The 12850-nt window shown below is 34.9% G+C and overlaps 2 protein-coding genes across 2 annotated transcripts; one reads left to right on the top strand and one right to left on the bottom strand.

Moving 5' to 3' along the window:
- Nucleotides 1-3200: 3200 nt before the first annotated feature.
- Nucleotides 3201-4666, bottom strand: LOC148313634 (polyisoprenoid diphosphate/phosphate phosphohydrolase PLPP6). The gene has a single exon (XM_088260436.1). It carries the CDS (start codon nt 4446-4448, stop codon nt 3822-3824), a length of 627 nt encoding a protein of 208 aa, XP_088116562.1. The 5' UTR covers nt 4449-4666; the 3' UTR covers nt 3201-3821.
- Nucleotides 4667-5698: 1032 nt separating this feature from the next.
- Nucleotides 5699-11540, top strand: eIF3f1 (eukaryotic translation initiation factor 3 subunit f1). Its single transcript, XM_088260428.1, has 5 exons — nt 5699-5821; nt 5997-6143; nt 8209-8432; nt 10283-10414; nt 11140-11540. Exons 1-5 carry the CDS (start codon nt 5713-5715, stop codon nt 11365-11367), a joined length of 840 nt encoding a protein of 279 aa, XP_088116554.1. The 5' UTR covers nt 5699-5712; the 3' UTR covers nt 11368-11540.
- Nucleotides 11541-12850: the final 1310 nt, after the last annotated feature.

The raw sequence follows: 12850 nt of genomic DNA, 5'->3' as shown, positions 1-12850 counted from the left end.
ATTTGAATACAGAATACAAAGAAAATATATATGTATGTTTCATTATGTGAATCATGATTGTTTTAACTATGGATATAAATAATAATTTAAGAAACTTGTATTTATTTATTGTTTTAATTTACTTTAATAAATGTTACTGCTTTAATATCTCGCAATTGTTTCATTTTATTTTTGAGTTTAAGATCATTTTTTTAAATAAACAACTTAAATAAATTTGTTTTAATGTTTTTTATGAATATTTTCCACATATCGCTCACTCCTTTCAACAACGTCATAAATAAAAAATTGTCAATTTTCAGCTGTGCACGTTTTCGGAATGCTCAGAAAATGTACTATATTTCAGCAAAAGCGGCATATTTTTAACTTAATATTTACCCGCTACAGGGCAGAAAGTGTTTCTTTGCATTTTGAAGAAAAGGTATTGTTTTTTTTTTTTTTTTTATTAAACTAAATATTTTTCAAATGGAGACTGTTGCACAATAAAAAGTTCAATATGAGGCCTGATATTTATATTTAATATATTTGATTATATTCTTAAACTTTAAAAACCATCTCCTGAAAAATCAAGTTTTTTTAATATATAACGTTGTTGAAAGGAGTGAGCGATATCTCTCTTCTCTGTCTTATTGTTTATCACTGAGGGTTGTGATCCTTGTGGAAGCAATGACTCTTCTCCAGTTATCTCTTGACTGCACTGCATGTAGCGCTCCAACCACCGAGGTGCCTGCTGCTGCCTTGATTGGTTCATCGTGTCTCCCTCTCTTCCCCTCCAGGCTACCAATCACATCCAGTCGTTCCAGGCTATCCTCCTTGCCACGCGCACATTTCTCGCATATCTATTCAATTATTTGTTTTATTATTTATAGTCCATTTCGTTTGACACACATCTGCTTAAGACCAAGACATCTGGCCCAATAATTGAAGTATGTGTAAAATTAAACAATGTATGTTTGGATATTTAATTTATTAATAAATATGCAAACAAAAAATTTATTTTTCATAAAATAATGTAATCAGAAGAAAACTAAAATTATGTTGGCTCATAAGTCGTCCTTCAAGAATGCATAGTGATTTTTTTATACAAAATAACCCATCACCCAAGTGAAATTGACTATTATTGACCAAAAAATAACTTCCTTAACAACAGATGAAGGACTGGTAACCCTAGACACATAAATAAAACTTATATTTATACAATTTATTAATTAAGATATACAAAAAAATATATATTTTTAACAAGTAGCCCAGAAACCATATTTTTATGATGCTCGGTGCCACAGGATCCCACTCTTTTTTAAAGAATAAAAATATATTGCCCACTTCACAGTCCTCTCCTCTATTTCCTAGGGCCTTTGGTACCTCCCTAGAAGATATTTCCAGTGCCCACTGGGGAAGCGGTACCGCCATCGTTGGGAATCTGCTCTTTTGGTTTTTCGTGGTAAGTAATTAATGTAAAATAAAATTCATTGATGCTAATTTCAATCGGTGCCCTGCGTGTCATTTATATTTATTTTTTTGGTTTAATCACAAAGTAATATACCAGTGTCTGGAATTATTCACCTTCTTCATACATATGATTGATAATTCATGATAATGAATCCCCAAACTATTATTTTAACCGCTTAAATTCCTTTTTATAATTTCTGTCGTTCAAAGTTCATATAGAAGATTTAAATAAAGAAGAGAGTGATGGATATTAAAAATCGTACAGGAATGATGATAATAATAATTGACTTACAATATAATAAAAGAACCAAGCTCATGCATGTGCTGTCTTCCATCGCGTTTTCTCCTGTGATTTTATATATTTTGGTAACCAGATTTCAGTTTCTTTTTTAATCACACTGATTAACCTCATTGGAATTATCCTATCACCATCCCCATTGATGATCTATTCTGAAATTTTGATTTTCTTAGCACACTATGGACGGGAAAGGTATTTCTACCCGTTCGGTCGATTGAAGCTTAAGGACGAGAAGGGTATTTTTCCTTCTACGCCAGCCTCATTTCAAAGTCAGAAAAGAAAGAATTACATATATAATGTTTTTATATTAATATTATGTACCAATCGCTTCGTTAAGGTCTTAACTACAGTGAAACATCTCATGACGAGTTTAATTCGTTCCAGCATCTTACTCATTATGCAAAACACACGTTTATTCAAATAAAATTACCTGTGAATTGTTAAGGAGTGCTAAAACTTGGAATATAATTTAGATTTGGAAAAAACGTAAATAAAAAAACCTATTTATGACAAATAATTTATCCCTTTTTACTAGAAAACTGTTTTAAGACATTTATTTTAGCCGACGCTTCAAAAATTTGCAAAAATGTGTCACAGCATTATCATGAATAAATTTGTAGCAGGAATAGACACCTCATTATTATTAGGGTGATTCTTCTTAATGTGCGATGCAGCAGTTTCAAATGCTTTCAACATTTCTCTTCTTGTCCTAGAAGATTGTTGCTTTACTACTTCCTCCTCCTCCATTAACAAACTCTTCCCTATAATGTATTGCTGTGACACACAATGCAACTCCACAAGCTCTTCGGTGGTCAGCTCTTGGCTGTACTCTTTCACAAGCTCTTCACTACCGTTGTTATCCACTTTGTGTCCCTTGATATTAGCTAATGACACAATCTCGTTGACTGTAGACTCCACAGCTACTGTTTCAAAATCACATTTGACAACACTCTGGCCAAAGTTACCCAGAAGTGAGGGTCGTCTTGGTAACTCCTTCCCAAGCCGCGAAAGTCCCGATTCACAAGTGAAGGTCGTGAAAAAGGGTCTTCCCCTTCCTGTTACTCGTTATGCGAAACGAAACATCGCTTGTTAAGGAAGCAACATTTGCAGATTTTTTTGCACGTTATGAGAGGTTCCACTGTATTTGTAAATAATTATCAAATCCCGTCGCTAGCGGTCCGCAGGCATAAAAAATACCTGTCCAAAATGTGTTAACTGCAGCTTTTACTTCAATCTAGCAATTTAAGTAAATTTGGTTGAAGTTGTGTTATAAAAGAAAATCTTGGAATTTGACAAGTCAGCCGCATCTCACAAAGTGTAACAGACTTTGTATCATTTGTAACGGAGTTTCAACCTTTGAATGTTACTTATCTCAAAATAAATATTCATTTCTATTAACATGACTTCATATATTACATATATCACAGAGTTGGGTTTAGCAAAGAAAAACAAATCATTGACAAAGAATGTTACATTTTATTGACAAATATAAATATCAAAGGAGTTAACAACCGATATATAGGCATTTAAAAATTTATTACAATTAAAATGTGCACTTAAACAAAAAACAATGCATCTAACAATAAAAAAATATGCATGTAGATAGGATTTACAAAATAATGAGTTATAAAGTTTATTTTTTTACTAAGTTTCCACTTGTTTACAGGTGATTTAAGCTCTAACAAGCAAAATACATTGTAATAACAATAAATAAAGGATATAAGATTAATAACAAAAATATTTTAAACTTAATACTTCGCTGCCACAAAGAAAATTATTACCACACTGATGTTAACAGAAATATGTACATAAGAACGATATCCCATTTAGTGATTTTATAGTTTATACAGATACAAAGGCTTTTGGTAGTTTAGGTTAATAATTAACAGTAAATGTTTGGAAACTTGTCAAAGAGTGCTCTGCAGGCAAATGGATTAAATAATAAAACACTATTAAACACAATCGTATGGTAACTCAAATAAATATCACTCAAAATTATTATTATCACTAACAATTATTAAAACAATGTGGTGATAATTTTTACATTGCAGATATATGTATTAAAATATTATACATGTTATTCTGCGCCAGGTATTTTTTCATCAGATAGCCAAGAAACCAAATAATTGGAAGAATCCTTGCTCAACCAGAGCAGAGTCATCAACAATCCTTCGACAATACCTAAACCGATTCCAGCAACAATATCAAGCAAGAAATGTTTCTCTGCTACGACTCTCGAAGTAGCTACACAGAAAAGCCAAGCATATAGAGGTGGAGTACAAAGTAAAGGAAGAGGATAAAGGAATAGAAAAATAAAGACAACCAAAGTTGCTCGACTTGCATGACCCGAAGGAAAGGAGAATTTATCAGGACCGATATCATTTGTTGGTGACGGCCTTCGTCGCCTCGTAGTTGCTTTCAAAAAAGCAACAACAATAATATCCAGAATGAGGGCAAACAGCAAATTCATCTGCAGCTGGTAAAGATGTTCATTTCCGAGCAACCAAATAGATCCTATTACTGTTGCAAGCCAGACAATCCCATGGCACGAATACTCTAGTGATTTCTGATGCGTTTTCAAAGACCTGAATAACGTCTGAGAGTTCACTCGTAATAGAAAATTTCTCGTTAAGTCCACATCTTTTGAGAGGATGAGTTTTAGAGTAGGATGCACTTTTCGTTTTCCTTCATAATCCTCTGACATTGTCGGTATTGAATATAAATAATAAGAATAAACTTGAATAATCGAGAAATTGATCACTTATTGCATTCCGCTTGTGCCCAAAGATTAACTTATTTGTACAGTTATGTCCACAGACTAACTATTTTATATAGTTATGTCTACGGTGGTGACTCGTAAACGTCAGAAAATTCAGAAACGTATGAAAGTGACGTGATAACTCAAAAGTATGCGAAAAACTCGACATAACATTTTTGAAAATGACAGTAGACAACATTTATAGAAGCAGACAATTATCAAACGTGAAAAAAAACATGGGTGCCTACCCATTGCAGCATCTATTTTAGCGATATGTTTTTGTTAGATTGTATCTGTAATATATGTGCTTATTTGGAAAACGCAAGTGAGCTTGTGCACTACACGGAATTTTACGATCCAGCAGTCCGGTTCTAAAAAATAAAAGCGACTACGACAGTTTAGCGTGATCGAATTTACGCGCAGCGTGATCACGCACCGATCCGAAAGATGGACAAAGCACGAGCCAATCCAAGCCAATAATCGCTTTATCACGAACGTGAACTGAAGTGCCGGACGGTCAAATTGCGTATAGTACACAAACGCCCTTACAAAGGGGCAGACGGAAATTTCATTTAAAATTTAAGTGTATGTGTGAAAACTATGCCTTCAGCTTTGGAATGAAGTGGGCTCTCTTTCTCCCCTTTAATTTTATTGTTTTTTTTTTTTTTAATTTTTGTCTGAAATAAATGAATTTGAAAATATATTATATTTCGTTGTTATGAATTAAAAGGCCTTGCATAGTTTGTGATGCATCATCTTCAACTTGTATCTTGTAACTTAAGTGCGCAGTAAAACGAGGATAATGAATGTGTCCAGCAGTTATAAATATATATTAATATCTTACCATACATCTAAATAATACCAAAACTGAATGTCGCATCTGAGGTTTTTGGAATACTTGCGTGGAGAATGCATTCAGTCAGTTTTTACTCGCTCATTTGACACACATTAGGTTCTTAGCTTGTACTTTGTGTATCCAAAAGTACATTTTTCTCTCGGCTATCTCTGCGAAGAAGTAACGCGATGATATTTTTTTTTGTAATTCAGTAGGTTAGTACTCTTTCTGCACATTTTTAAAAATTTCTACCTTTTAGTAACCACACAATCGTCATGACAATACACTATATTTCTATAAAAAAAATAGACCATTTAATATAGAAACATTTAAACTGGCAACACTAATATAACCTCAAATTCTTTCACGTCCAAAATGGCGCTCAACTTAGTTGTGAAGGTGCATCCGATAGTCTTATTTCAAATTGTTGATGCTTACGAACGCCGAAATGCGGATTCTCACAGAGTAATTGGAACATTATTAGGTTAGTCAAAAGTCATTTATACTTAAATCTTCGTATTTATTGTAATAAAACTGATAAGTGACATGTGGCAGGATCGGCTGTCAAACCATCCATAAGGTTGTTGTTGAGTTGTCAACACTAAAATACGGTGATTAAATAATGTTACCTTAGTTAATTATTGTTTTCTTTCTCGTAGGTTCGGTGGACAAAGGCGTGGCAGAAGTTACGAATTGTTTTTGCGTACCCCACAAAGAACATGCCGACCAAGTGGAGGCAGAACTTAATTATGCCATGGATGTTTATGAACTCAATCGTCGCGTCAACTCCACTGAAAATATTATCGGTAATACTCCTTGCGCATATATTATATTAATATACATATAAAGTGAAACCTCTATCTATCGTTTTTAAAGGGACCTATTGAAATGAACTATGAATGCGGGATGAAGACGTTAATACGCAAGGAGATCGAGTAAAAATTCCATCCTCCCAATCTGCATAACCATTGGAAGTTAAATTCTAACAAGAATACAAGTTTTAGATGAAAATAAATGTATTTATTAAAAAAAAATACAAAGCTGAACAGAACTAAAAATATTTAAGATTATTGCGTTTTGAATAATCTGTGATCGACAATTTTTCTTTTTACTGTTTTATTTCTGTTAGTCACTGAAGTATTTTTTCGGCTTTGCAAATAATTTTTTTTTCAGCATCAGTTATTCTATGTGTGTAGTAGAAAGTTTTCAATATTTCAAAGAATGCATGCTTATGAAAATGAAGGTACAGGCAGCGGTTCCTCTTCACCAATATCGACCTCTTCTGCTGTATCGGTCAAGTGTGTGTCACACAAGCTTTCGATAGTTTTTATCCCATACATTGGAATATTGTCATTGAATGTAACTAAATTCAGAAAATTGGGAAGAATGAAAAAACACATACAAAATTTATCAAATATGCAGCATACTTCAAACGATAAATGTTGTGAAATCGTGATAGAGAAACGATCGATGCTTTTTTTTTAAAATGTGATCTTTTTTTATATAAAATAAAACAAATGAAACATCCAGGAAAACTATTATTCGAGTAACGATAGATAGAGGTTTCACTGTTTATGTGATTTTTCACTGTTAATATTTTTGTATCTAAAATTAATTTTATATTATCCTAGATCAGACTTAAAGCGCGGGACTGATCACCTTGCCTTCATGTAATTAATTATCAGGTTAACATTGAGTCAATCTGATGCAGTACCTTATGCACTATTACTTATTATTATTATGTCACCTTCATAGTATAGTAGTTAGCACATTTGGCTACCATCCTGGAGGTCCTGGGTTCGTTTCCTGGGGGGTGTCAAAATAAGTATAAGGGATTTTTCTCACTAATATCTATTTGTGATTTACACTGATTACCTTGTCTTCATATGATTAATGATCTTGTTGACACTGCGCCAATCTGTTGACATCTGATGCCATACCCTATGCACTATTAGGTGCAGATAAGGGTCATAAGAAAAAAGAATTATAATTAGGCTATACCGCCATTGGATGGGATAATTGAGATTTTTTTTTAAATTAAAAAACTTTGTTTTTAATCACTTTTATTTTTGGTACTTTTCTCCAACCGGTTTCGACAAGCACATTGTAATCTTCAGGGATGGATATGTACCTAACTTAAAACTGTGAAATATTCATAGAAACCAGTTAGAGAAAAGCACCAAAAATAATTATGTGGTTAAATACAAAGTTCTAGTTTTATAAAATGTGCCAGTAAATGTGTAGGTCTTAGGGTCTGCATTTAACAGTATGAAGGCTGTCTGGAGATCGGATCTATACTCGGTGAAGACCAAATGCCGCCTATACAATGCCTGCAATGCTCCTATCCTCTTATACGGCTGTGAAACATGTCACCTTACAAGGGACTAGAGCAGCCGTGTACTTAGCTTTGAGAATAGGTGTCTGCGAAGAATTTTAGACGTGCGGTGGTTTGACTTTGTGAGGAATGAAGAGATAAGGCATAGGACGCAGCAAAACCTTGGTCACAACTGTCGTCAAGAAAAGGCGATTCAGTTGGCTTAGCCATGTACTCCATATGCCTCCCGAGAGCCCTAATCAAAATTGTCCCTTTTACAAGGCATCAGGCTCGTGCCGCCCAGGATGACAATTTGTCGGCAGCTCTCGTCAGAACTTCGGGACGCAGATCTGACCTGGGAGGATGCAAAGGAGCCGGCAGCTGACAGAAAAGCTTGGACACAGTTTGTGGACTCCATATGCTCCACATAGGGATCGGATATGTTTTAGATAAAAATTGATTTCAATAGATACTTATCATTTACACTGAAATTGTAGATTTGAAAGAGTCAGAGTAAGAGGCATTATTCATTTTGTATTGAAATGTTATCTCCCTAGGTTGGTGGGCCACCGGTAACGAGGTGACGAACCACTCGTCGGTGATCCACGAGTACTACGCTCGCGAGTGCAACAACCCCGTGCACCTCACCCTGGACACGGGGCTGCAGGGGGCCCGCATGGGCCTGCGCGCGTACGTGTGCGTGGCCCTCGGCGTGCCCAAGGGCAAGTCCGGCTGCATGTTCACCCCCATCAATGTGGAGGTCACCACTTACGAGCCGGAGGTCAGTTGGCTTTGCGCAATACACTAATATCGCAATGTTTAATGGTTAGAGCAGTACGCCGGAGCGGTTAATGACTCATACGAGTCATCCGTGGTGAACGTGTTAAGACAAAAATAAAAAAAAAACCACAAATCTCTGTAATAAGTCTGATATTTTTACTTTTATTATGCGATTCCAATAGTGTATGTATAGGAAATTTCAGTAGGTTAACCTCTCCCTTTTTGGTGATATATTCACTACAACCCGACATTAAAAATGTGAATATCAATATAAAATATAATACAACATTTTGAGTGTACCCAAATACTTGTTCACAAAATCTGGATTATCTCCAATTACAGGAGTTATTTTCATATTATTTATTTTACATCTCATCAAAGATGAAGAAGAATATGGAAGTCTGGGCATTTAATTTTGTAAATGCCCAGACTTCCATATTCTTCTTCATCTTTATGAGATGTCAAAAAATAATATAAAATATAATAGATACGGGCTCAGAATTTTTGTATTCCTCCGTAATATAATCATGTATTACATAAAATTATTATAATATAAAGTTATTCATTTGCAGCGACGGAAATAAGTAATTTGTTGAAAAATCAGGGATGAAATCACCAATAACAAATGTTTCTCAGTGTGTGGGTGTGCGACGTGCTTTGCGCATACGCGCACGTCGTAGCGTGTTTACGGCGCCAGTAGTGCGCAGATCGTCTTAAGCGCCGATCATGTCGCTATGCTAGCTATTGAGGCGATGTATTTTTTTTCTCATTTTCAGATACTTACCAGAGCAAAAATTACAAAATTGTTACATTTTTACTTCAACTATAGTCAATAAAGCAATACATATTTGGAATATTCACATATTTCCCGTTTTTAGCCACATTTTCCTATGGTGTACAAAATACATATCACCGTTGCACCCGGAATTTTAATGGCACCGTAAGGGAAAGGTTAAACACTCCTACGAGTCATCCGTGGTAAACATGTCAAGACAAAAATCAGAAACTAACTATTGTGCTATTTCTGTAAATGGTCAAATAAGATTTTTTTCTTCAAACTACTACACTAAGACCTCACTTTGCGTCGTAGATACGTTCCAAATGATTCCCCGAAAGTTAAACAGAATTTAAATTTACAAAACGGGAAATTACCTTTAAGAATATTTTAAAATGATTATCTGAATAATAATTTTAGAAAAACAGCGCAATTTGAAAAAACAACGCACAGCAAAAATGAGTCTTAATTTAGTAATGACGCAAAGCGAGGTATGAGTGTATACGATTCCAATATATATAGGAAATCTCAGTAGGTTAATGTAGTGTCAAATTGATCATTAATTTCAGTTCCAGTCTAGGGTTATAATGATATAAATATTTAAATAAAAATATCAGTTACATGATCGAGAATTCGAACCCATGCCAGGACCTTCATGAATTGTTGCTTAATCCGACTACCATTAACACGTTGACTGCCAACTTCGAGATAACTCTTAGATTGTGTTCTTTACAATAACTTGACTCCAACTACGAGTTATCTTGTACTGTGTTTACTTGCTATATTCGTCCAATTACAAATAAAAGTCCTTGTGTATCTATAGATAGATGGCTAATATAGATAGATGGCTTCTGGGAAGAGAACAAAAAAATCAATGCTGGCTTACTACAAGAACAGAAAATTTATTAATAAATGAACAGAAAATATAATTATATAAATTTTTTGGCAAAATAAAGAATTAAAAGATTATTTTTAAAGAATTGGCTTTTTAGACCGGAATTATGAAAATTGCCATGGCAGTCAACGTTTTTAGCTATGGAGTGATCAGTTGTTAATTGATTTGTCCTCGTTTCCAGCTTGTGGGTCTTCAGCTGTGCCAGAAGACCATGGCTGTCGGCCGGGAAGGGCGATCTCGTCAGGTGCAGCCCATGATGGACCTCACGCAGGTGGCTGAGGCTTCTGCAAAGCTCAGCAGTCTCCTCGAGACGGTAAGGCCACTGCCCTAAATGTAAAGATGGGTACATTCAAATTGCAAATACACCAGAACCTCTCATAACGGGCACTTCTCATAATGAGTAATTCGCATAGCAATTAAACTAATAAGATTCTAGAACGAATTATACATACTTGTTATGAGAGGTTCCGCTCTGTAACATTTATCTAATGGCAACTGGTGAGAATCTGCATTGAGAAGATAATTCTTCTCAATCCCAATCGTATTGGCGCAGTTTTATCTTGATCATTAACAGATGAAGGCAAGGTAATCACTTCTGCGCTTCAAGGACCAGTCCAGGGTAATTTTGAATAAATATTAGAGTGAAAAAATCCACCACCGTAGTCTAATGATCAGCAGGCTTGGCTACCGTTCTGGAGGTTCAATTCCCAGGGAGGAGGTCAAATAAATATAAGTGATTTTTTTCACTCTAATATTTTTTTAATATTACCCTGGACTGGTACCTGAAGCGGAGGGCTGATCACCTTTCCTTTACTTGCTAACGATCAAATAACACTGTGTTTATATGATGCAACAATGCCCTATGCACCACTAGGGTGCGGATAAGGGTTTGAAGAAAAAATCACTTATATTTATTTGACCCCCCCCCTGGGAATTCAACCCGGGACCTCCAGTATGGTAGCCAAGCGTGGTGACCATTACACTACGGAGGCGGACAAATGAAGGATATAGACTAATATAACAATTCTGTCTTCACAGGTGCTGTCTTATGTAGAGGACGTACTGGCAGACAAACAGCCAGCCGATAACGCGGTCGGTCGATCCCTCCTCGACCTCATCAACTCCGTTCCCAACATGTCCAACGAGACCTTCAGCAACATGTTCAACACCAACGTGAAGGACCTCCTCATGGTCATCACGCTGTCCCAACTCATCAAGATCCAGCTCCAACTCAACGAGAAACTGACCCTGCTCACCGCCGCATAAACCAGACACGGGCACCGTTCCAATAGACAGTTGCAGCGCCAATCCAGATCAAAGTGAAAGTTTGAGACTTCCAGATAAATTACATCTTACTCAGTGTTAATTTTGTCTTATTTTATTTTATATTTGCGGTTGGTGGAAAGCAAAAATAAAGTTTTTTTTAATTTTATTTCAAATATTGTTTTTATTAATTTTTTACACCTATATATTACATTATGTTTCTTAACTGTAAATATATTTTTGGTGATAATTTATTACAATCAGTTTCATTAACATGTTGCCAACTTTATTCACTAGCTCATCTAATAAAAATAAATGACAATGATTAAAGTTTTATCTTATAAATTTTATTTGGAGGCATATTTCAATATGAAGTGGATATTTCAGTGTTAAACGCGGGACCGGTCATTAACACGTTAATGACCGGTCCCGCGTTTGTGCGGAAATTTGAACTGACCACTAAGGACTGGTCCCGTGTTATCGCGGGTTTATAAGTAGTAGAACTCAATGACATATCGCTCACTCCTTTCAAGAACGTCATAAATAAAAAACTTGATTTTTCAGGAGAACGTTTTTAATGTTTAAAAATAAATATGAAGCCACTTATTGAACTTTTAACTGTGCAACAGATATTTTTAGGTAAAACCTGAAGGTTTTTTCTCCATTTGAAAAATATTTAGTGTATTTAAAAAAATAATTCAACAATACCTTTACTTCAAAATGCAAAAACTACATTTTCTGCCCTATAGCAGGTAAATATTAAGTTAAAAATATGTCTCTTGCTGGGATATAGTACATTTTCTGAGCATTCTGAAAACATGTACAACTGAAAATTGAAAATTTCTCATTTATGACGTTCTTGAAAGGAGTGATCGATATATTGAGTTAATCGAGACATTTGTTCATTCGAAAAAATTCACGCTACTTATAAAGGTTTGTGTCATTGATTTCATGTTTGTAAAATTTAATTACTATGTAATTTTATCTGGATTGTCCCTTTTCAAATCTTATTTGTCTGATATTTTGTATGGTCCAACCGAATTTGCTTCAGTATTTTTGTTTTTAGTCGAACTCCACACCATCTCTCGGGAAATTGAAAAATAATTTGATGATGATTTTAGAAGTTCACTCGATCTCTAAGAGGTCCTCGGGTTATGTGAATGGTTTTGAGTGATTCTGACGGGGATGTAGATAATATGGACTTGTCAGACACTGACACTCCACGGAACAATCAGAACTTTTGTGAAACTCCAGGAGTTCCAAAACCCAGGAGGAAAAAAAATCCAGAAAACTGTAAAAATGTATATGGTTTTGCCTCTTTGTTAATTACAAATGAATTTTTAGACAAAATTGCCGATGCGTGCGGTTATAGGCGTATTTCTCATACATTAACATGCAGTAGTTAAGGTGTTAATACATACATTTATTTTTATACCATGTTATCTTACAGTACAATCAAACTTAACATTATTAAGTTTAAAGTATA

The sequence above is a fragment of the Brachycentrus maculatus genome, unplaced genomic scaffold, assembly GCF_059751285.1.
Source record: "Brachycentrus maculatus isolate JH-2025_06_01 unplaced genomic scaffold, ASM5975128v1 h1tg000007l, whole genome shotgun sequence".
In the NCBI taxonomy this organism is placed as follows: domain Eukaryota; kingdom Metazoa; phylum Arthropoda; class Insecta; order Trichoptera; family Brachycentridae; genus Brachycentrus; species Brachycentrus maculatus.
This window is presented reverse-complemented; position numbering and strand designations above follow the sequence as displayed.